The sequence below is a fragment of the Pinus tabuliformis genome, chromosome Q (assembly GCF_031772625.1).
Source record: "Pinus tabuliformis cultivar Carrire ecotype Pingquan chromosome Q, CPIR1, whole genome shotgun sequence".
NCBI classification, from domain to species: Eukaryota; Viridiplantae; Streptophyta; class Pinopsida; order Pinales; family Pinaceae; genus Pinus; species Pinus tabuliformis.
The window spans coordinates 204,339,570-204,355,940 of NC_142296.1; the positions used below are offsets into that span (position 1 = coordinate 204,339,570).

The following is a 16,371-nucleotide window of genomic DNA, read 5'->3' on the forward strand; positions in this document are numbered from 1 at the left end:
TTCCTTACGGCTTTGGTCTCCAAATGTGGCAACCCTCTACCTATAGGCTTTGGCTCTTAAAGTCCGTCAATTTACAGTTAGGGTCTTTAAGTTTCTGTAGGGTTTGTCGCTCGTCGTTTTGCATTTGTGTTCAGTATGAATCGCTTTCGAAGATGAAGCTCAAGTCTGGCTTTAGTTTCTGTTCTGGTTGGCTGTTCGTTTGAGTTAAGGGCGTTCATTATTATAAAACCCTACGCTAGGGTTTGTCCACTCTGTGGACGCTCGCACTTGTTTTTGTTTATAAACGAATGTAATACATCTATATTTCTCAGATCAACAGCAATGTGAACATAATTTTGTTATCTATGTTTACTTATGAAAATATGAAGATTCGTTAGAAAGTACCTCTGCTATGGTTTGTTTTCCGTGGCACTCTGTTTCCGGTTTTATCCTCTCGGTTGACTTGTTGTGCTTTACTGTTCTGGCCGTGGGCTCGATTCGTTGGTTCTTCGCTCTAATTCTGGACGTATGTATGAATTCGATGTTGTTTGTTGTTCGATGAGAACACAAGGAAACACGACCTACAGTGGTCATTCTCTGTCTGCTAGCATTGTTATTAACAATTCAATGAATGGAAATATAATAGTACAGTAAGTAGGCAATGACACAGATGGACAGTTTTAGAAAAATGATCTGTCTCTGTTTTATTTCTTGATTCCGAAACTGCTGAACCTTTTTCCTATTTTACATTGCTACATTTATACATTTTTTTGTTTACAGTTAATTGAAACTGTAATTGCTTTCAGTTGAACAGAAATAATATAGTTGTGTAACTTCTAGCTCTCAGTTCGGTTTACATGACAAGATCTTCATGTAGACAATTTTGTCTTTTCCTCCTTAAGTTGACAGAACAATTATTAAACTGTTGTTTATTTCTGTCGGACAAATAACAACCCTAACCGACTATTAACTTTGACTAACACAGCAATTAACAGTAACACAAAATAAAATCCTATCCCATGTCCTGATAAACTAAACAAAAGAAAAAACAATCCAAATACTCTAACAACTTTCCAACCTGGCAAAGAATTCACCCGGTCATGGCGAGCTGGATGCTCCTGCATCAGGCTCCCGGGGCAAAAAGAAATCATGGCTCCGGTCCATGAGATTCTCGACTGAAGAAATTGTTTGTTCAATCTGCCTAGCATCAAGCCACGAACTATCCTCAATAGGACGGTTCTTCCACTTGACCAGGTATTGCACATACTCCTTCCGCCGCATTCGTTTAGCCACCTGAGTGTTGAGAATTCTCTCGATCTCGGGAGATTGAACGTAAGGCATCTGTCTCTTCCAAGCTTCTCCTCCATCCTGGGTATTCCGTGTAGGTCGCATGGTTCCATCTTCTTCCTTCTCTTTTGGGTCAGTTGTGTAGGGGAACAGGTCTGCTACGTTAAAGATAGGTGAAATGCCTATTCCGGGTGGCAAATGTATCTCATAGGCATTCGTCGAAAATTTCCGAAGGACTTTGTAGGGTCCTATCTTCTTATACTTCAATTTATTGTACGTACCCTTAGGGAAGCTTTCTTTACGCAAATGCGTGAGGACTTCATCCCCCACGTTAAACTGTACTTCCCTTCTCTTCAAATCTGCTTGCTATTTATACTTTAAGATGTTTTCCTGCAATTTAATTTTTACCTGTTCATGCAAATCTTTCATCGCGTTAGCGAAATCTTCTCCATCTGCGCTTCGCCTTTCCGTCAGTCCATGATCCTGCAGTTCATACACTCCACGAGGATGCATGCCGTATAGGATCTGAAATGGGTTGAAACCTGTGCTGCGGTTAGGCGATTCATTATAAGTGAACTCTGCCTGTGCAAGTGCTCGATCCCACATCCGCGAATTCTCTCTAACCAGGCTTCGTAGCAGGTTTCCCAAACTCCTGTTTACAACCTCTGTTTGCCCGTCGGTTTGCGGGTGATATGCAGAACTGTAACTTAGCTATGTGTCCATTTTCTTCCACAAGGTACGCCAGAAGTGTCCCGTGAACTTCACATCCCTGTCCGAAAGGATAGATTTAGGAAATCCATGTAATCTGACAATCTCATTGAAAAAAAGTGGGCCACGTGGGTGGCATCGCTGGTTTTTCTGCAAGCAATAAAATGCGCCATTTTTTAGAATCTGTCCACTACTACCATTATCGAGTCGTAACCTCACTGTTTCTTAGGTATTCCTAAGACGAAGTCCAAGCTGACTGAGTCCCAAGGTCTGCCTGGAACAGGTAACGGTGTATACAGTCCTGTGTTTTAACTGTGACCCTTTGCTAACTGGCACACTTTGCATCTGGCCACAAATCGTTGTACATCTCTCCGCATCTTTGGCCAAAAGTAGAAATGACTGAGCTGCTCGAGTGTCTTGTCCATGCCGAAATGTCCGACCAAACCTCCACTATGCTTCTCTCAAATAATATTCTCCCTCATCGAGCAGTCAGGTATGCACAGCTGTCCTCCCTTAAACAACAACTTCTCCTATAGATTGTAGTCCAACCAAGGACTGTTATCTCTCACTAAGGGATTCTGACATGCCTCATAGGCCTCCTTAAAATCTTTATCAATCTGGTATAAGTCTTGTAAGTGCTCAAAACCCAACACCTGTACTGTGCTTTCCTGCAGAAGTAGAGCTTTCCTACTTAGTGCATCCGCCACCTTGTTGGCATGCCCGCTAATATGCTTCAATACGAAGTTGAAACTCTGCAAATACTCCATCCATTTGGCGTGTTTGTGGTTCAACGTGTGCTATTGAATTACATACTGTAGTGCAGAATTATCTAAAAACAACACAAATTCATTTCCCAATAGATAATGTCTCCAGTGTTTTAATGCATGTATAACAGCATAGAACTCGTTATCATACGATGAATATTTCTGTCGACTTTCATTCAGCATCTCGTTGAAAAATGTTGTAGGCTTATCCTAGTGGCTGAGTACAGCTCCAATTGTTGTCCCGCTAGCATCACAGCGAACCTGAAATAACTTCTTGAAATCTAGTAATCTCAAGATCGGCCTCTCAGTGATCTTTCTCTTTAACAACTGGAAACTTCTCTCCGCTGCCTCTGTCCATTGAAAAGGCTGGCTAGCCTTTTTAATGGTGTCCAACACAGGTGCACAAATTTTGCTAAAATTCTTTATGAATTTCCTGTAAAAACTTGCTAATCTGTGAAAGCTACGTACCTCAAATAAATTTTTCGGAGATGGCCAATTCACTATCGTTGCCACCTTCTCCGGATCCATCTTTAGTTCATTCTCTGCTATTACAAACCCCAAATAAATCAATTCCTTCTGTAGAAAGGTACATTTCTTCAAATTTATTAGCAGTTTATTTTGCCATAATTTCTCCAACACTTTTCGTACGTGTTGAAGGTGTTCTTCCCTTGTCCTGCTGAAAATAAGTATGTCATCCAAATATACTATCACAAACTTCCCGATGTACTCCTTCAGCATCTCATTCATTAACCTCATGAATGCAATGAGTGCATTGCTCAGTCCAAAAGGCATGACCAGCCATTTGTATAGCCCCTCATTCGTCTTAAAGGTTGTCTTCCATTCGTCCCCCTCTCGCATCTGAATCTGATGGTACCCACTCTTCAAGTCTATCTTAGAGAAATATGCTGCCCCGCTTAAATAATCCATCATATCATCCATCTGTGGCAGTGGAAACCTGTACCAGATGGTGATTTTGTTGATGGCCCTTGAGCCGGTGCACATCCGCCACTCTCCTCCCTTCTTGGAGCGAGGACCGTTGGAACAGCGCAAGGGCTTAAGCTTTCCCTTATCAACCCCTTGTCCAACAGTTCTTGCACCTACTTCCTAATTTCTTATTTGTCTTTGGGGCTCATTCAGTATGTCGCTTTGTTCGGCAAACTGGCTCCGGGTATGAAGTCAATATGATGACTTATGCTCCTTTTGGGGGGTAACTTGTCTGGCAAGTCATCTACAACTATGTCCGCAAATTCCTGCAACATTTGCTGGATTTCTATAGGTAAATCTGATACCTCTGTATGCAACAATATTGTCCTTTCTTTCTTTACAATTGCGTAACCTATATCACTGTCCTCAACCTGTTTTAGAAACTGTTTTCCGCTAACCAACAATGCCCTTGGTTCACTAGTCTCTATTGTCCCTTCTTCCTTGATGGGCACAAGCGTATGCTTGATTCCATCCTTAACAAATTTATAACAGTTCGTCAATCCATCGTGTACCACTTTCCTATCGTACTGCCAAGGCCTGCCAAGCAGTATGTGACATACATCCATCGGCATGATGTCACAAACAACTTTATCCTTATATCTGCCTATTTTAAATTCCACCTCGCACTGTTCATCCACCAGCAACTGATGGCCTTTTTGCAGCCAAGAAACTCTGTAAGGTTTGGGATTCTTCAAGCATTTCAAATCCAATTTTTCTACCATCTTTGTGGACACTAAATTATCAGTACTTCCACTGTCAATAATTAACTTACAACACTTACCTTGTGACCTACAAATTGTTTTGAACAAAACCTTCCGCTGCGTCTATTTGGTGACCTCCTTGACTGGTTTTAACAACACCTTGTGCAACACCAGAGCTTCCCCTGTCTCTGGAGCATTTTCTGCTTCTTGGGGAGGTGCCACTGCTTCCTCTAGTTGTGCCACATATGCACCCCACTGTCCAGCTTGATCTGCTTCTGGACATTCAAACGATCGGTGTCCCCATTTATGACATCTGTAACACTGATAACCAGCCCCTCTACCTCAGCCATTTCCCCTGCCTCGCTGGGATGACCTACCGCCTCTCGCGCTATCACCTCTGTTTGCTAATCCGGAAGCTTTGGAACTGCTGCCTTCCTTGTTGCTACTAGCAGTCCGGCCTCTGCCATATGACTAGCCTTTTCCCCTGCCAATTCCTCGTCCTCTCCGGGCATTCTGCCTTCTGGTAATTTTCTCTTCAGCTTTCATCGCACTCTGATACGCTTCCTCAGTGTTTTTCGGAGACAAAATACTGATTTCGTCCAAAATATCTAACCTTAACCCATTGACATACTTGGCTGTTCTTTTTACGGTATCCTTTGTATATCTGGCTCGCAAATTCACTCGATAGAACTCCTCCGTGTACTCCCTTACCATCAATCCATTTTGTTTTAGATTCTGCACCTGCCTGTGCAGTGCAATCTGATAGTCCTTCGGCAAAAATCTGCCCTTTAACTTGGCCACCATCCTTGACCAGTTTTTAATTGGTAACTTTTTCAATATTTTCCTCTCGTTCTGGACACTATCCCACCACAGGGCTACGTGTCCCTTCAATTTCGTCGTAGCGAACCTCACTCTACGGTCTTCGCTGACTTCCTCGCACTCGAAATACTTATCCATCTCGCTGATCCAATCCAATAAAACTTCGATAGATAGGTTGCCGTCATAAGTCGGGAGTTTTGGCTTGGGTTTACTGCTTGCCACTAAAACAGATCTCAACAATCTCACTTCTGGGCTTTCACCTTCTGGTCCATCTGCTGTTGGTTCAGTCTCCTCTTCACTGTCATCGCCTATTTCCGGATCTCTGCATCTCCCTGCCTCTACTGCCTCCAAACGGGCAGCAAGAATTCTAATCTCCTCTCTTAATCCTTCCTCTGTGAATCTTCGAGAACCTCTGCCACGACCTGCCTTCCTCTCTCCATTCCTCCTACTAACATAAACAACTGCTTTGATACCACTCTAATGTGACCCAGCCCACACTTCCACGTAGCCTTGGCTTTACACCTATTTCGGGCTTTATGACGTGGTGTGTTTGTTTGTTGTTTCAGGCGGTTGTATGTAATATGGATAACAGATATTTTCTTTTGGAAAGTGGGAATGATTTAATGCATTATTCGATGCGCATCTACGGTCCTCGGGCCTGATTCCCTCCGTTTGGTCTTTGCCCAAAATGGTTCTACTTCCCGGTCATTCGCAATGGTTCTATTCTGTTGAGCGACTCTACAAGGGTTTGTTTGTCACTCTGTGTGGTTTTTGCTTCGGCGCATATGGAAATCTCCAGTTTCTCTTTTGGTATGGTTGTAAATGAATGCCGGCCTTCCAAACTTGTTGATGTGGCTGTTTGTGGACTTCTCCTATGGCACGAGCCTGTCTTGGCTCTAGAGGTGCGCCTGCTCGAACTCTTTTCACACAGTGAGTTTCTTGATATCGTGCTCTCGTTCTTCTGTGGTTTGGTTATGGAATAAGGTCTCTCGTCTGATGATTGTTGCTTTTTGTTATTTTATCGCCTTTTTCTCTACTCGGTATGCAAATCGGTTAACTTCTGGTGTCCATGAACTCAGGTAACAGGGTGATGGTCTTCCGCGGCTACAAACAGGTAAATAGTCCTCTCCTTGATTTAATTCGACCTTCCTCTGGCATTGACACTGACCAAGCCTGCTCCTTCTATCTCAGGCTCCTTCGATTCGTCAGTGGCTCTGTTCCGCAAACCCCTTAGTCCGGTCGCACTCAGGTAAGTTATATATCCCTTCTGCTTCTATTCTGCTTCGATTTTCAGGTCTCACTATACAGGTATGCTGACTGAGCTATGTTTGGTATGTGCAAGTCAATGGCCTGACCTGGGTACGCAAATTCCTTACGGGTTCGGTCTCCAAATGTGGCAACCCTCTACCGGTAGGCTCTAGCTCTTAAAGTCCGTCAATTTACAGTTAGACTCTTTAAGTTTCTGTAGGGTTTGTCGCTCGCCGTTTTGCATTCGTATTCAATCTGAATCGCTTTAGAAGATGAAGCTCAAGTCTGGCTTCAATTTCTGTTCTGGTTGGTTGTTCGTTTGAGTTAAGGGTGTTCATTGTTTTCAAACCCTACGCTAGGGTTTGTCCACTCTGTGGACGCTCGCACTTGTTTTTGTTTATAAACTAATGTAATACATCTATATTTCTCAGATCAACAACAATTTGAACATAATTTTGTTATCTCTGTTTACTTATGAAAATATGAAGATTCGTTTGAAAGTACCTTTCCTATGGTTTGTTTTCCCCGGCACTCTGTTTTCGGTTTTATCCTTTCGGTTGACTTGCTGTGCTTTATTGTTCTGGTTGTGGGCTCAATTTGTTGGTTCTTCACTCTGATTCTAGACGTATGTATGAATTCGATGTTGTTTGTTGTTCGATGAGAACACAAGGAAACACGACCTAAAGTGGTCGTTCTTTGTTTGCTAGCATTGTTATTAACAATTCAATGAATGGAAATATAATAGTACAGTAAGTAGGCAATGACACAAATGGACAGTTTTAGAAAAAATGATCTGTCTCTGTTTTATTTCTTGATTCTGAAACTGCTGAACCTTTTCCCTGTTTTACATTGCTACATTTATACATTTTTTTGTTTACAGTTAATTGAAACTGTAATTGCTTTCAGTTGAATGGAAATAATATAGTTGTGTAACTTCTAGCTCTCAGTTCGGTTTACATGACAAGATCTTTATGTAGACAATTTTGTCTTTTCCTCCTTAAGTTGACAGAACAATTATTAAATTGTTGTTTATTTCTGTCGGACAAATAACAACCCTAACCGACTATTAACTTTGACTAACATAGCAATTAACAGTAACACAAAATAAAATCCTATCCCATGTCCCGATAAACTAAACAAAAAAAAAACAATCCAAATACTCAAACAACTTTCCAACCTGGCAGAGACTTCACCGGTCATGGTGAGATGGATGCTCCTACATCATATTGTCGTGAGTAATATCAAAAACTTGTAGTAGAGACTGATGATCCAAATCAGAATAAAAAGAAACAGGTTTGTACTTAGAAAATGAATCAAATGATCTAAACTCATAAATATCAGGATAGTTGTTAAAGATCGCATCATTTTCCCATGGTTTATAATAATATCGAATGTTGCGAAAATGATAAGTAAAAGCTTCTAAATTGATATCAATAAGTAGTTGATCATTTAAAGATGCCCCTTGAGTTCCATGATATAATTCATTCTTAAAATTTGAACTAGTAAATATTCCAACAGGTTGATGCATACAATAGCTATGTTGCAAATAGTGATTACCAGAAAATAAATCATCATTTTGAATTTCGCTTGATAATCCATTAAATGATTTCTAGTTTACCAATGTGTCATATTTCATCAAAATAGAACCTATCTCATTTTTAGAAGAAGATTATCATCATAATTGTTCATTAAATCTCGATGTTTTATATAATTTGATTCTATTGAACTTGGCTCACAAACATAAGAAGATACAGTAGAAACATTTTCAGATGTAATATTTTCTCCCAGTATTGATGATTGGGGAGGATTATTATTTTCATTTAAAGGTTCAATAGAAGTAATTATAGGATCAATATTTACTAATGAAGATTTCTCTATATGTTCATTATAAGTTCTTACATTATATTATTAAATAATAGAGGTAAATTTCTCAATTAAAACTTGCTTAGGGGGTAAGTCATCATGATGAAATCTGTAGCATAATAACATAAATCTATCAGAAAACTCGCTAATAGTTTCATCTTCATAGATTGTCAAGTTATCAAATTCTAAGCACAATTTCTCATAACTATAATTGTGATGAGAAAAAAAAGAATAAATGTATGAAGTGATTCCAAGAGTGAATGCATTTAGCTAGTAGCATCTTGTACCATTCTTGAATCCTTCCTTAAAGCATGAGAGTAAATAACCTACAAATTTCATTGTCATTAGTGATGTTAAAACATTTGCATTTATGTATAAACTGATCAACATGATCTAAAGAAAAAATGAAACTCTCACCATCATATTGCAATTCAGATATGGATTCAAGTTGTCTCTTGGGTATGCCTCTGGTAGGCTTGCGTGAGCTAAAAGTGTGACCCAAAGTAGGAATGCATATAGGAGCCATGACTAGTTAAAAATGTTAAAACAAGACCTTACATGGACCAACTAGCTCAGACCCTCCTTCTAGAGCCAAAAATGTTGATGGTCCAAAATGATCTCATCAACATGTAAGGGAGACCACTCGGTTGAGAACTTAATTCAGCTCCTTTTCCATTTGGAATGGTGGTTCCGACTAGTTCAATTGGGTCCAATTATCCTATTTCGCTTCCTTCTAACTTGTGATGTTTCTAGTTCTTACCAACAGGAACATAAATATGAGATCTACCTTCTTGGAAAGCTCTTGTAAAGAATAAATCCTTACACTGCTCAACTAAGACAAACCTAAGGTTAGCTTATCCTAATCTAAGTGTTAGTCTAAACTAGATGTATTATTATGGAAAATTTTAGGGGCTAATATTCCCCAAGTGGGCTAATTTTCCATGATTTTTCCACAAAAAAGATTCGCCAATTTCCAATTTTTATAAAAGATGATTCGCCCAAATTTTAGAATATAAAATTATTTTACCTTAAAAATCGCCAACTTTATATAGAGATAATATATAAAATCATTATAAATTTGAATATTTTTGCAAATATATCAATAAACATTGTATAGTTTGCATATTAGTGATTAGTGAGATTCGCCAATGTTTTTAACCTACAAGAAAATTTTCCATCCTTAAAATTTTCCTTGTGTATTACACTAACCTATGTGTTAAAGTTATATTAGATATTAGTCTATGTTACTATAAAACTTCTAATGTTGATATATATCCTAGGCTTAGGTTAATATTATCTAAATATAAGCTATGATATAAAAATAATAATCTAATCTATAACTACGTTATTACTTCTATACTATTTATTTTATTATTATAATAGCAAAAGGTTAATCCTAAACCGATATTATTATTTTACTAAAGTCTAAATGAAATGAATAAAAAAACCTAATTTATATACAAAATATACAATGAATTACATTACCTTTATTATTCATCCTTTAACGAAAAAAAATAAATATTAATATCAACACAAAAGGTTTGGTCGGAAATTGAAGGAATCAGATGAAACCATAATTTAATAAACTTTGGCATATTTTGAGAGAGGACTTGATGATCAAACCACAATGGTGCTTAATGAGTTTAAAAGTCATGTCGACATTTGAGTTCACTGACAATCAAGTAGTGAAGGGCAGTTCCTATTTCCAACCCTATAGCATTATAAATGCTATGTCCTTACGCTAACACGTTCCATAAATGCTCCCTTACGTTACTATTATTCCGTGGGCATAGACGGTAGTACAATCACGCTGACACACCTGAATATTTCTAGACAAGCGCTTTCCGGTAAACCATACCATGGATAACAGCCATGTACAATACATAAAACCATACCATGCTATGCTATGCATCTGGACGGGGCATCTGAGATGTGACGTGCTGAGCAAGCATGTTACTCCATGTTAACCGAACAATTCAAATTCAAATTCGAAATTTGAACTAGTGAATCCGCCCCGCCAAATTCGAAGTTTGAACTGGTGAACCCGCCCCGCCCAAATTCAAAATTTGAACATCGATAATTGCTATATCTCGCATTTCAAGTCGTCTGGCATCATGGTTCAGGGCGGGCACGAGACATATATCCGGAATTCCTTCCTGGGGCAGCGCATTACTGCCGGCGGAAGCCCCGACGAGAAGAAATTCAGCGGCGTGGGCATAAGCCTCATGGGCAACGACAACACTGTAACGGACGTTGTCATCTTTTCGGCTGTTGTGGGGATTGCAGTGACAGGTCAAGCCAATATCCTCACAGGAGTTCACTGTTATAACAAGGCCATAGGCTTCGGAGGAGTTGGAATCAAACTAAAGCTCGGTGGATTGACTCAGACGAGGAGCATCGGTTGTTATTTGGATTACACCGCCATTGTTGCAGAGGACACTGTGCAGCTTGATATTACCAATAGTTTATTTATTGGGGATGCCAACGTGGTGCTGAAATCAACCCTTGCCAAGCACGCCAATATTATTAGCCTCCGCATATTCCATAACCAAATATTCAAGAAATGAAAAGGCTTCCTATTGTCCCACTATAAAAGGTTCGTCGATACGCTTCATCTCTGCGCAGCTAGTTAGAGCAGGACCACCATGGGAACTGCTTGCAGAACGAAGGTTGTGCTTCTAATGTTTCCTTAATTTGCTGAAATTCCTATTGGAGGTTCTGAGTTTGTTCCTCTAATAGCTCTGGAAGTTGGACAAACTCAACCAAAGGAGACAATTTGAGATGCTCTTTGATGTGTAAAATCAAATCATAGATCTTCCTGCTAGTTTGATAAAGTTACACATTATTGGTATTGTGCGACGTCATCAAATCATAGATCTTCAAGCTGGTTTTATAAAATTACACATGATTGGTATTGTGCTACGTCGTGCCACCTATGATGCTTCTTGGAGAAGGGCATTCAAATATTTAAGCCATATACTCACAGCGGAACCCTTATCATTCTTGTTCTTCTTTATTGCCTGGCGGTCTCTCTAGATCTGCTTAACAATAGGCTTTATTTTCATTACTACATCTTTTAGAGGCACCAATTCTTTCCTGCAGCGAACTGCAATGTCTATGCGATCCATGATCTGTTGCATTACTTTGTCGATACCCACACCAATAAAGTTAAGAAGCTTTTTAATTTGAAGTTAGCATCTAGCAGTGGGCACATCTAGTTTTGTTTTTTCTTCTTTTTAAAATCGTTTTGATCCTGAGCGTGAGAGATATTGATTTTGAAAAGTTATTCAATTTATAAATTAGGAGTAATATTTACAATGAGATTTATGTATAAATTAAATTTGAGTAGGAATTAGTTGTAGATAAAGACGTCCTCGTTGACCAGAGCAAGCAATCGCAATCACTGTTTAGAGCCAATTCCCATTGCCTTTGTGGAGGCTTTGGAAAATAACGTCTAACACACAAATCACAAAGCAGATCAAGTCAGTAATTATTTATATTATTTTGGTCTTTCAATGAATAACAGTGCAAATTTTCTATGTATTTTCTGATTTCATGTTTGGAATAAGAGCCAACAAATTTAATTTTTAAAAAGATTTCAATTTTAATTTTGAATTCACCTTTAATTTCATTTCATTTTAAAATTTAAAGCTTTCAGATGGTTTCACATTTGGAATATGGACAATTGAATTTCTGAAAGCTTTCAATCTTAATTGACGAGGGAGAATGTTAAGAAGATTTTTAATTTGAAGTGAGCATCTTCTAACCTCACAGAAAAGAGTGGACACGTCTCGTTTCGTTCTTATACGTCATTTTAAGCCGTAGCGTGAGGAAGATCGTTCCTTTGGAAATTAGGGATAGCTCGAGGGTCGAGTTAATGTATACCATGATTATTATATATTTTTAAATTAGAAAAAGAAAAGGGTATACACATTTCCAAGTCATTTCCAGTTTGCCCAATTTGTGATTTCAGATTTGAAGTCTACAATGATTATTAATACATATTCTGATTTAGAAAAAACAAAGTGTCAACGCATTTTAAGTCATTTCCAATTTGTGATTTTTGAAAAATTATTCTCTTTCCAATTTGTGATTTTTGAAAAATTATTCTCTGTGCCCATCCTTTTCCCTTTCTCATTTAAAAAGGAATTATAATATACAAAGGGATTCCACGCAACAGATTTGGAAAAGTCCCATTCCATTTTCTTGTTAAATGAAATTTCTAGTCATGTTATTCCTTTCTTTTTTTTGAGATAAAAACATGGTATAAAATTAAGTTATTCTATTTTCTTGTTAAATGAAATTTTTGGCCATATTTTTCCCTTTCTATTTTCAAATAATAACATGGTATAAAATTGTATTGAGGTTAAGAGTTATTTAGTTATTTTTATTTTTAATTATATTTAATATAAAGAATTAAAATTAATGTAAAAATTTATTTAAAGTTTTTAATTTATTTTTAAATAAGAAGCATAGTTTAAAATTGTATTTAGATTAATGAGATATTTTGTTATTTTTAATTATGTTCAAAATAAGGAATAAGGAATGATAATTAATGGATATCTTTCATGAATACCTATAATAATTATGTTATATATTTTAATATTTTATTAGAAATTAATATTCAATTGGGATTATCTTACATGCTTCACTAGAACTATTATTATTGTTAGTTTGATGAATATTGTTGTAATGACTTGATTTTGAAAAAGCACCCTTGAGCTAATATAGTTGTGGATTATTTCTTGGAAGCTCATAGACAACCAATTTCTACTCTTTCTTTTTAATGTCTTATTATAAATAATCAATAAATAATTTACTTAGTATTTAAGGCAACTGAGTTATGAATTAAAGTAAAGGTGTAGATTTAATTATATTAGATATGGACACCTCTTTCTCACACACACACGGGCGCACACACACACACATATCATTTTCTTTCCTTTTTTTAAATCTATATTAAATATGGAATGTAGAAAATTGTACACACATATATTAATTTTTCCATAATAATATGGATTTTGAATTCTTTTTAGATGATACTTTTTAAGAAGAAAGTATAAGATAATTGTTTGTATTGCTGCAATATTTCCATTTAAATGAGGAATAAATACGTAAAAATTGTGGACAAGGGATACAATTGTGAGGCTAATTTCACAAAGAAAATTGATTGTTTTTTATTTTTAAAATAATGAAATTAGAAAAAACCAAACCTTATATGTAAAGAATTGGTGCAACATTTAAAAATATTAAGATAATGAATACTTATATTTTTTACCATGTAGAGCTCACTATGAAGTAAGTCAAAATATAATCTCTCGAGGTAACTATCTAGTAGCTCAAAACTTAATTTTTCGTTAAATTTATAAGAGAAACATTCATCATTGGATTTTTACATTAATAATTTTATGGCAAGAAAAACAAAATATAAATTAATATCTCTTTTACAAATTACAAATTTGTTATTTATATAAACACATATATGTATTCTTGTAATTTCACCAATTATGAATATTTGTAACATGTTGTATTAGTTCAATTATGAATATTTGTAACATGTTGTATTATTTTGTCTAGACAAAACATATTGAAGAAAAACATGTTGATTATGTTTTATACATTCATAACATTAAAGGGGCCGACCTCCAAGCCCGCCTAGACCCCGACCTCAAACATCAAGGTGGGACTAGTGCCAAGGAGAATAGAGGGATTAGAATACCATTAAGAAATTTGTTATTGTTGATTGGGAGAGCCCCCTAGGCATCGTTGTTGAAGGACCAAAGTTCTAAGGCACCTCCTGGTGGTTCAAGATTCCTCATAAGCACCTGAGTGATTCTTCTCAAATCAAATAGGTTCATCAACCAGAAGCTTCCAGTGGTTTCTTCAGCCTCATAGGCATATCTTGCTCTCAAAAACTAATCACTAGCAAGCCTCCTGGGAGGCATTTCACTATGCAAAGAACTTCATCTCACTTTCAAGAGAAGAGAGCCCATTAGCAACAAGGTTCAATACTATTGTCAAAATGTCTATGGGTATACGTAAGATACGTTCATATATAGAACTTGTGCATGTACGAAAGATGTGCATATACGGAAGTCACATAAATTTTCTATATGTGCATCTTATGTATTGCATATCTTCCATATATGCACAACTTTTGTATATGTGCATATCTTTTGTATATGCACCTATACAGAAGAGGCACATATATATGGAATATATGCGCATATAGAGAAGAAACACATATACAAGTGATTCCACCTCCAGCTACCCATATTTCTCTTCAGATGTGGAATCTCTCAGCAGATAAACTTCATCTATTGCTACTACTAAAATAGAAAGAAATTTACATCATTTGGGTTTTGAAGACAGAGCAGGGAAATGGGCTGTTGGTGGAAAATGCACTCGATCTTTACATGGAAAATCATCTGTTAGAGATGGGTATTTTTGTTCTACGGAGAAGCCTTTCATCCTTGTAGATTATCCGGCTAATTTAAAGTCAAACTGTCAAGCTCGGAAGGATTCCAAGAAGCCCAAGAAGCCAACTTCTCCAGGCAGGAAGCTCGCAAATTTTCTCAATTCGCTGTTTATGGCTGGCAGTACCAAGAAATTGAAGCTTTCATTATTTTCGTCTATAAGTGACTCCAATTCATATGATTCTTCTGAGAAAAGACCCACCTCTGTTGACTCATCTTCTTCTTCAGTACAATCTAGGCCATGTTTGAGTAAAACATCCAGAGGATCGAAGAACAGTAGTGGGATGAGTCAAAGATCTGTGACTTTCTATCCAACAAGTGGAACTTTGGATGAGGACTCTAACCCCTCTGGGGACAAGTATCTCCATAAGCCGAATCCTGTTAATAATCTACATACATATCCATCTACAGATGCATACAAGCTTTCACTACTCAGCAAAGAATTGCAATTTCATATTCTTGAGGAGGACTGGCATGCAGTAGCAGCAAAGGACATAATTACTAAGTATCAAAAATCAAGGAGCATTATGGAAGTTGTGGTAATTAAGGGTCTTGACAAACAAGACGAAGAGGAGGAAGACGATGACGATGTCAGTTGTTCAAGTTCTGACCTGTTTGAGCTGGAGAATTTGGCAGAAATCGACATGAACATGAGCGTGTACCAAAAAGAGCTTCCTGTTTATGAGACTACTCATTTGGAGACCAATAAAGCCATTGCAAGGGGATTGATTGTTTGATGAAGAAATAGTGCTCTGTAATCCCTAATATAATAATCTTGACATTGGTAACACAGTGTCTGGCAAAGTTGCAGGTTCTATGAAAATTTCAAATTTTTACAAACTCGCATGCATAAATTGCGTAAGCTTTGGTAAATAGAGGTTTTTAGTGACAACCATCGATTATACTCTGCACCCATTATGTGATAGGAATAAACAACATCTGCTTGTTGTTACTGGATGCCATTGAGCCATCTTAGCTTATGGAACTTGTTATAATCTTATCGCTGGTATGAGGGCAGGTTGCTTATTTGTAAACTGACAGCTGGTCTGGGGTAGGTTGCTCAGGATCTAATTTCTAAGTTGATAGCTGGTCTGAGGGTAGGTTGTTTATTTCTAAGCAGACACTAAAAGTTTCTGACAGGTGACCGTGAGTTTGGAACAAGTAGACTCAGCCATTGTGGTTGTGTAATGCATACAAGCAATATATATGCGTGCAGTGCAGATACAAATATACAATGCTTCCTGTTCAGATATTCCACACTATATATCTCTGCTTATATAGTCAAATAATCGTTATATAGCTGGGGTGCATATTGTTAGCAGGGTTGTCAAGGTTTTAGCATGACCATCTCTGGTCGAGACAGAAAACATAACTGGAAATCCAAGAAATAAAAAGAGCAATGATGTGCATCGTACCACTATATATATATATATATATATATATATGCGTGCATATACGGAAGATATGCATGCATATACAGAAGATATGTGCATATCTTTTGTATATGCACAGTTTCTCTATATGCGCAATTTCTGTATATGG

The 16,371-nt window shown here is 37.4% G+C and overlaps 1 protein-coding gene and 1 pseudogene across 1 annotated transcript; both read left to right on the forward strand.

Moving 5' to 3' along the window:
• The first annotated feature begins 10,467 nt into the window (after window positions 1-10,467).
• Window positions 10,468-10,920, forward strand: LOC149218914 (polygalacturonase QRT3 pseudogene; annotated as a pseudogene).
• Window positions 10,921-14,375: 3,455 nt separating this feature from the next.
• LOC149218915 (protein BIG GRAIN 1-like B) lies at window positions 14,376-15,566 on the forward strand. The gene is made up of 2 exons (XM_089386659.1): window positions 14,376-14,391; window positions 14,722-15,566. Exons 1-2 carry the CDS (start codon window positions 14,376-14,378, stop codon window positions 15,564-15,566), a joined length of 861 nt encoding a protein of 286 aa, XP_089242785.1.
• The last annotated feature ends 805 nt before the right edge of the window (window positions 15,567-16,371 follow it).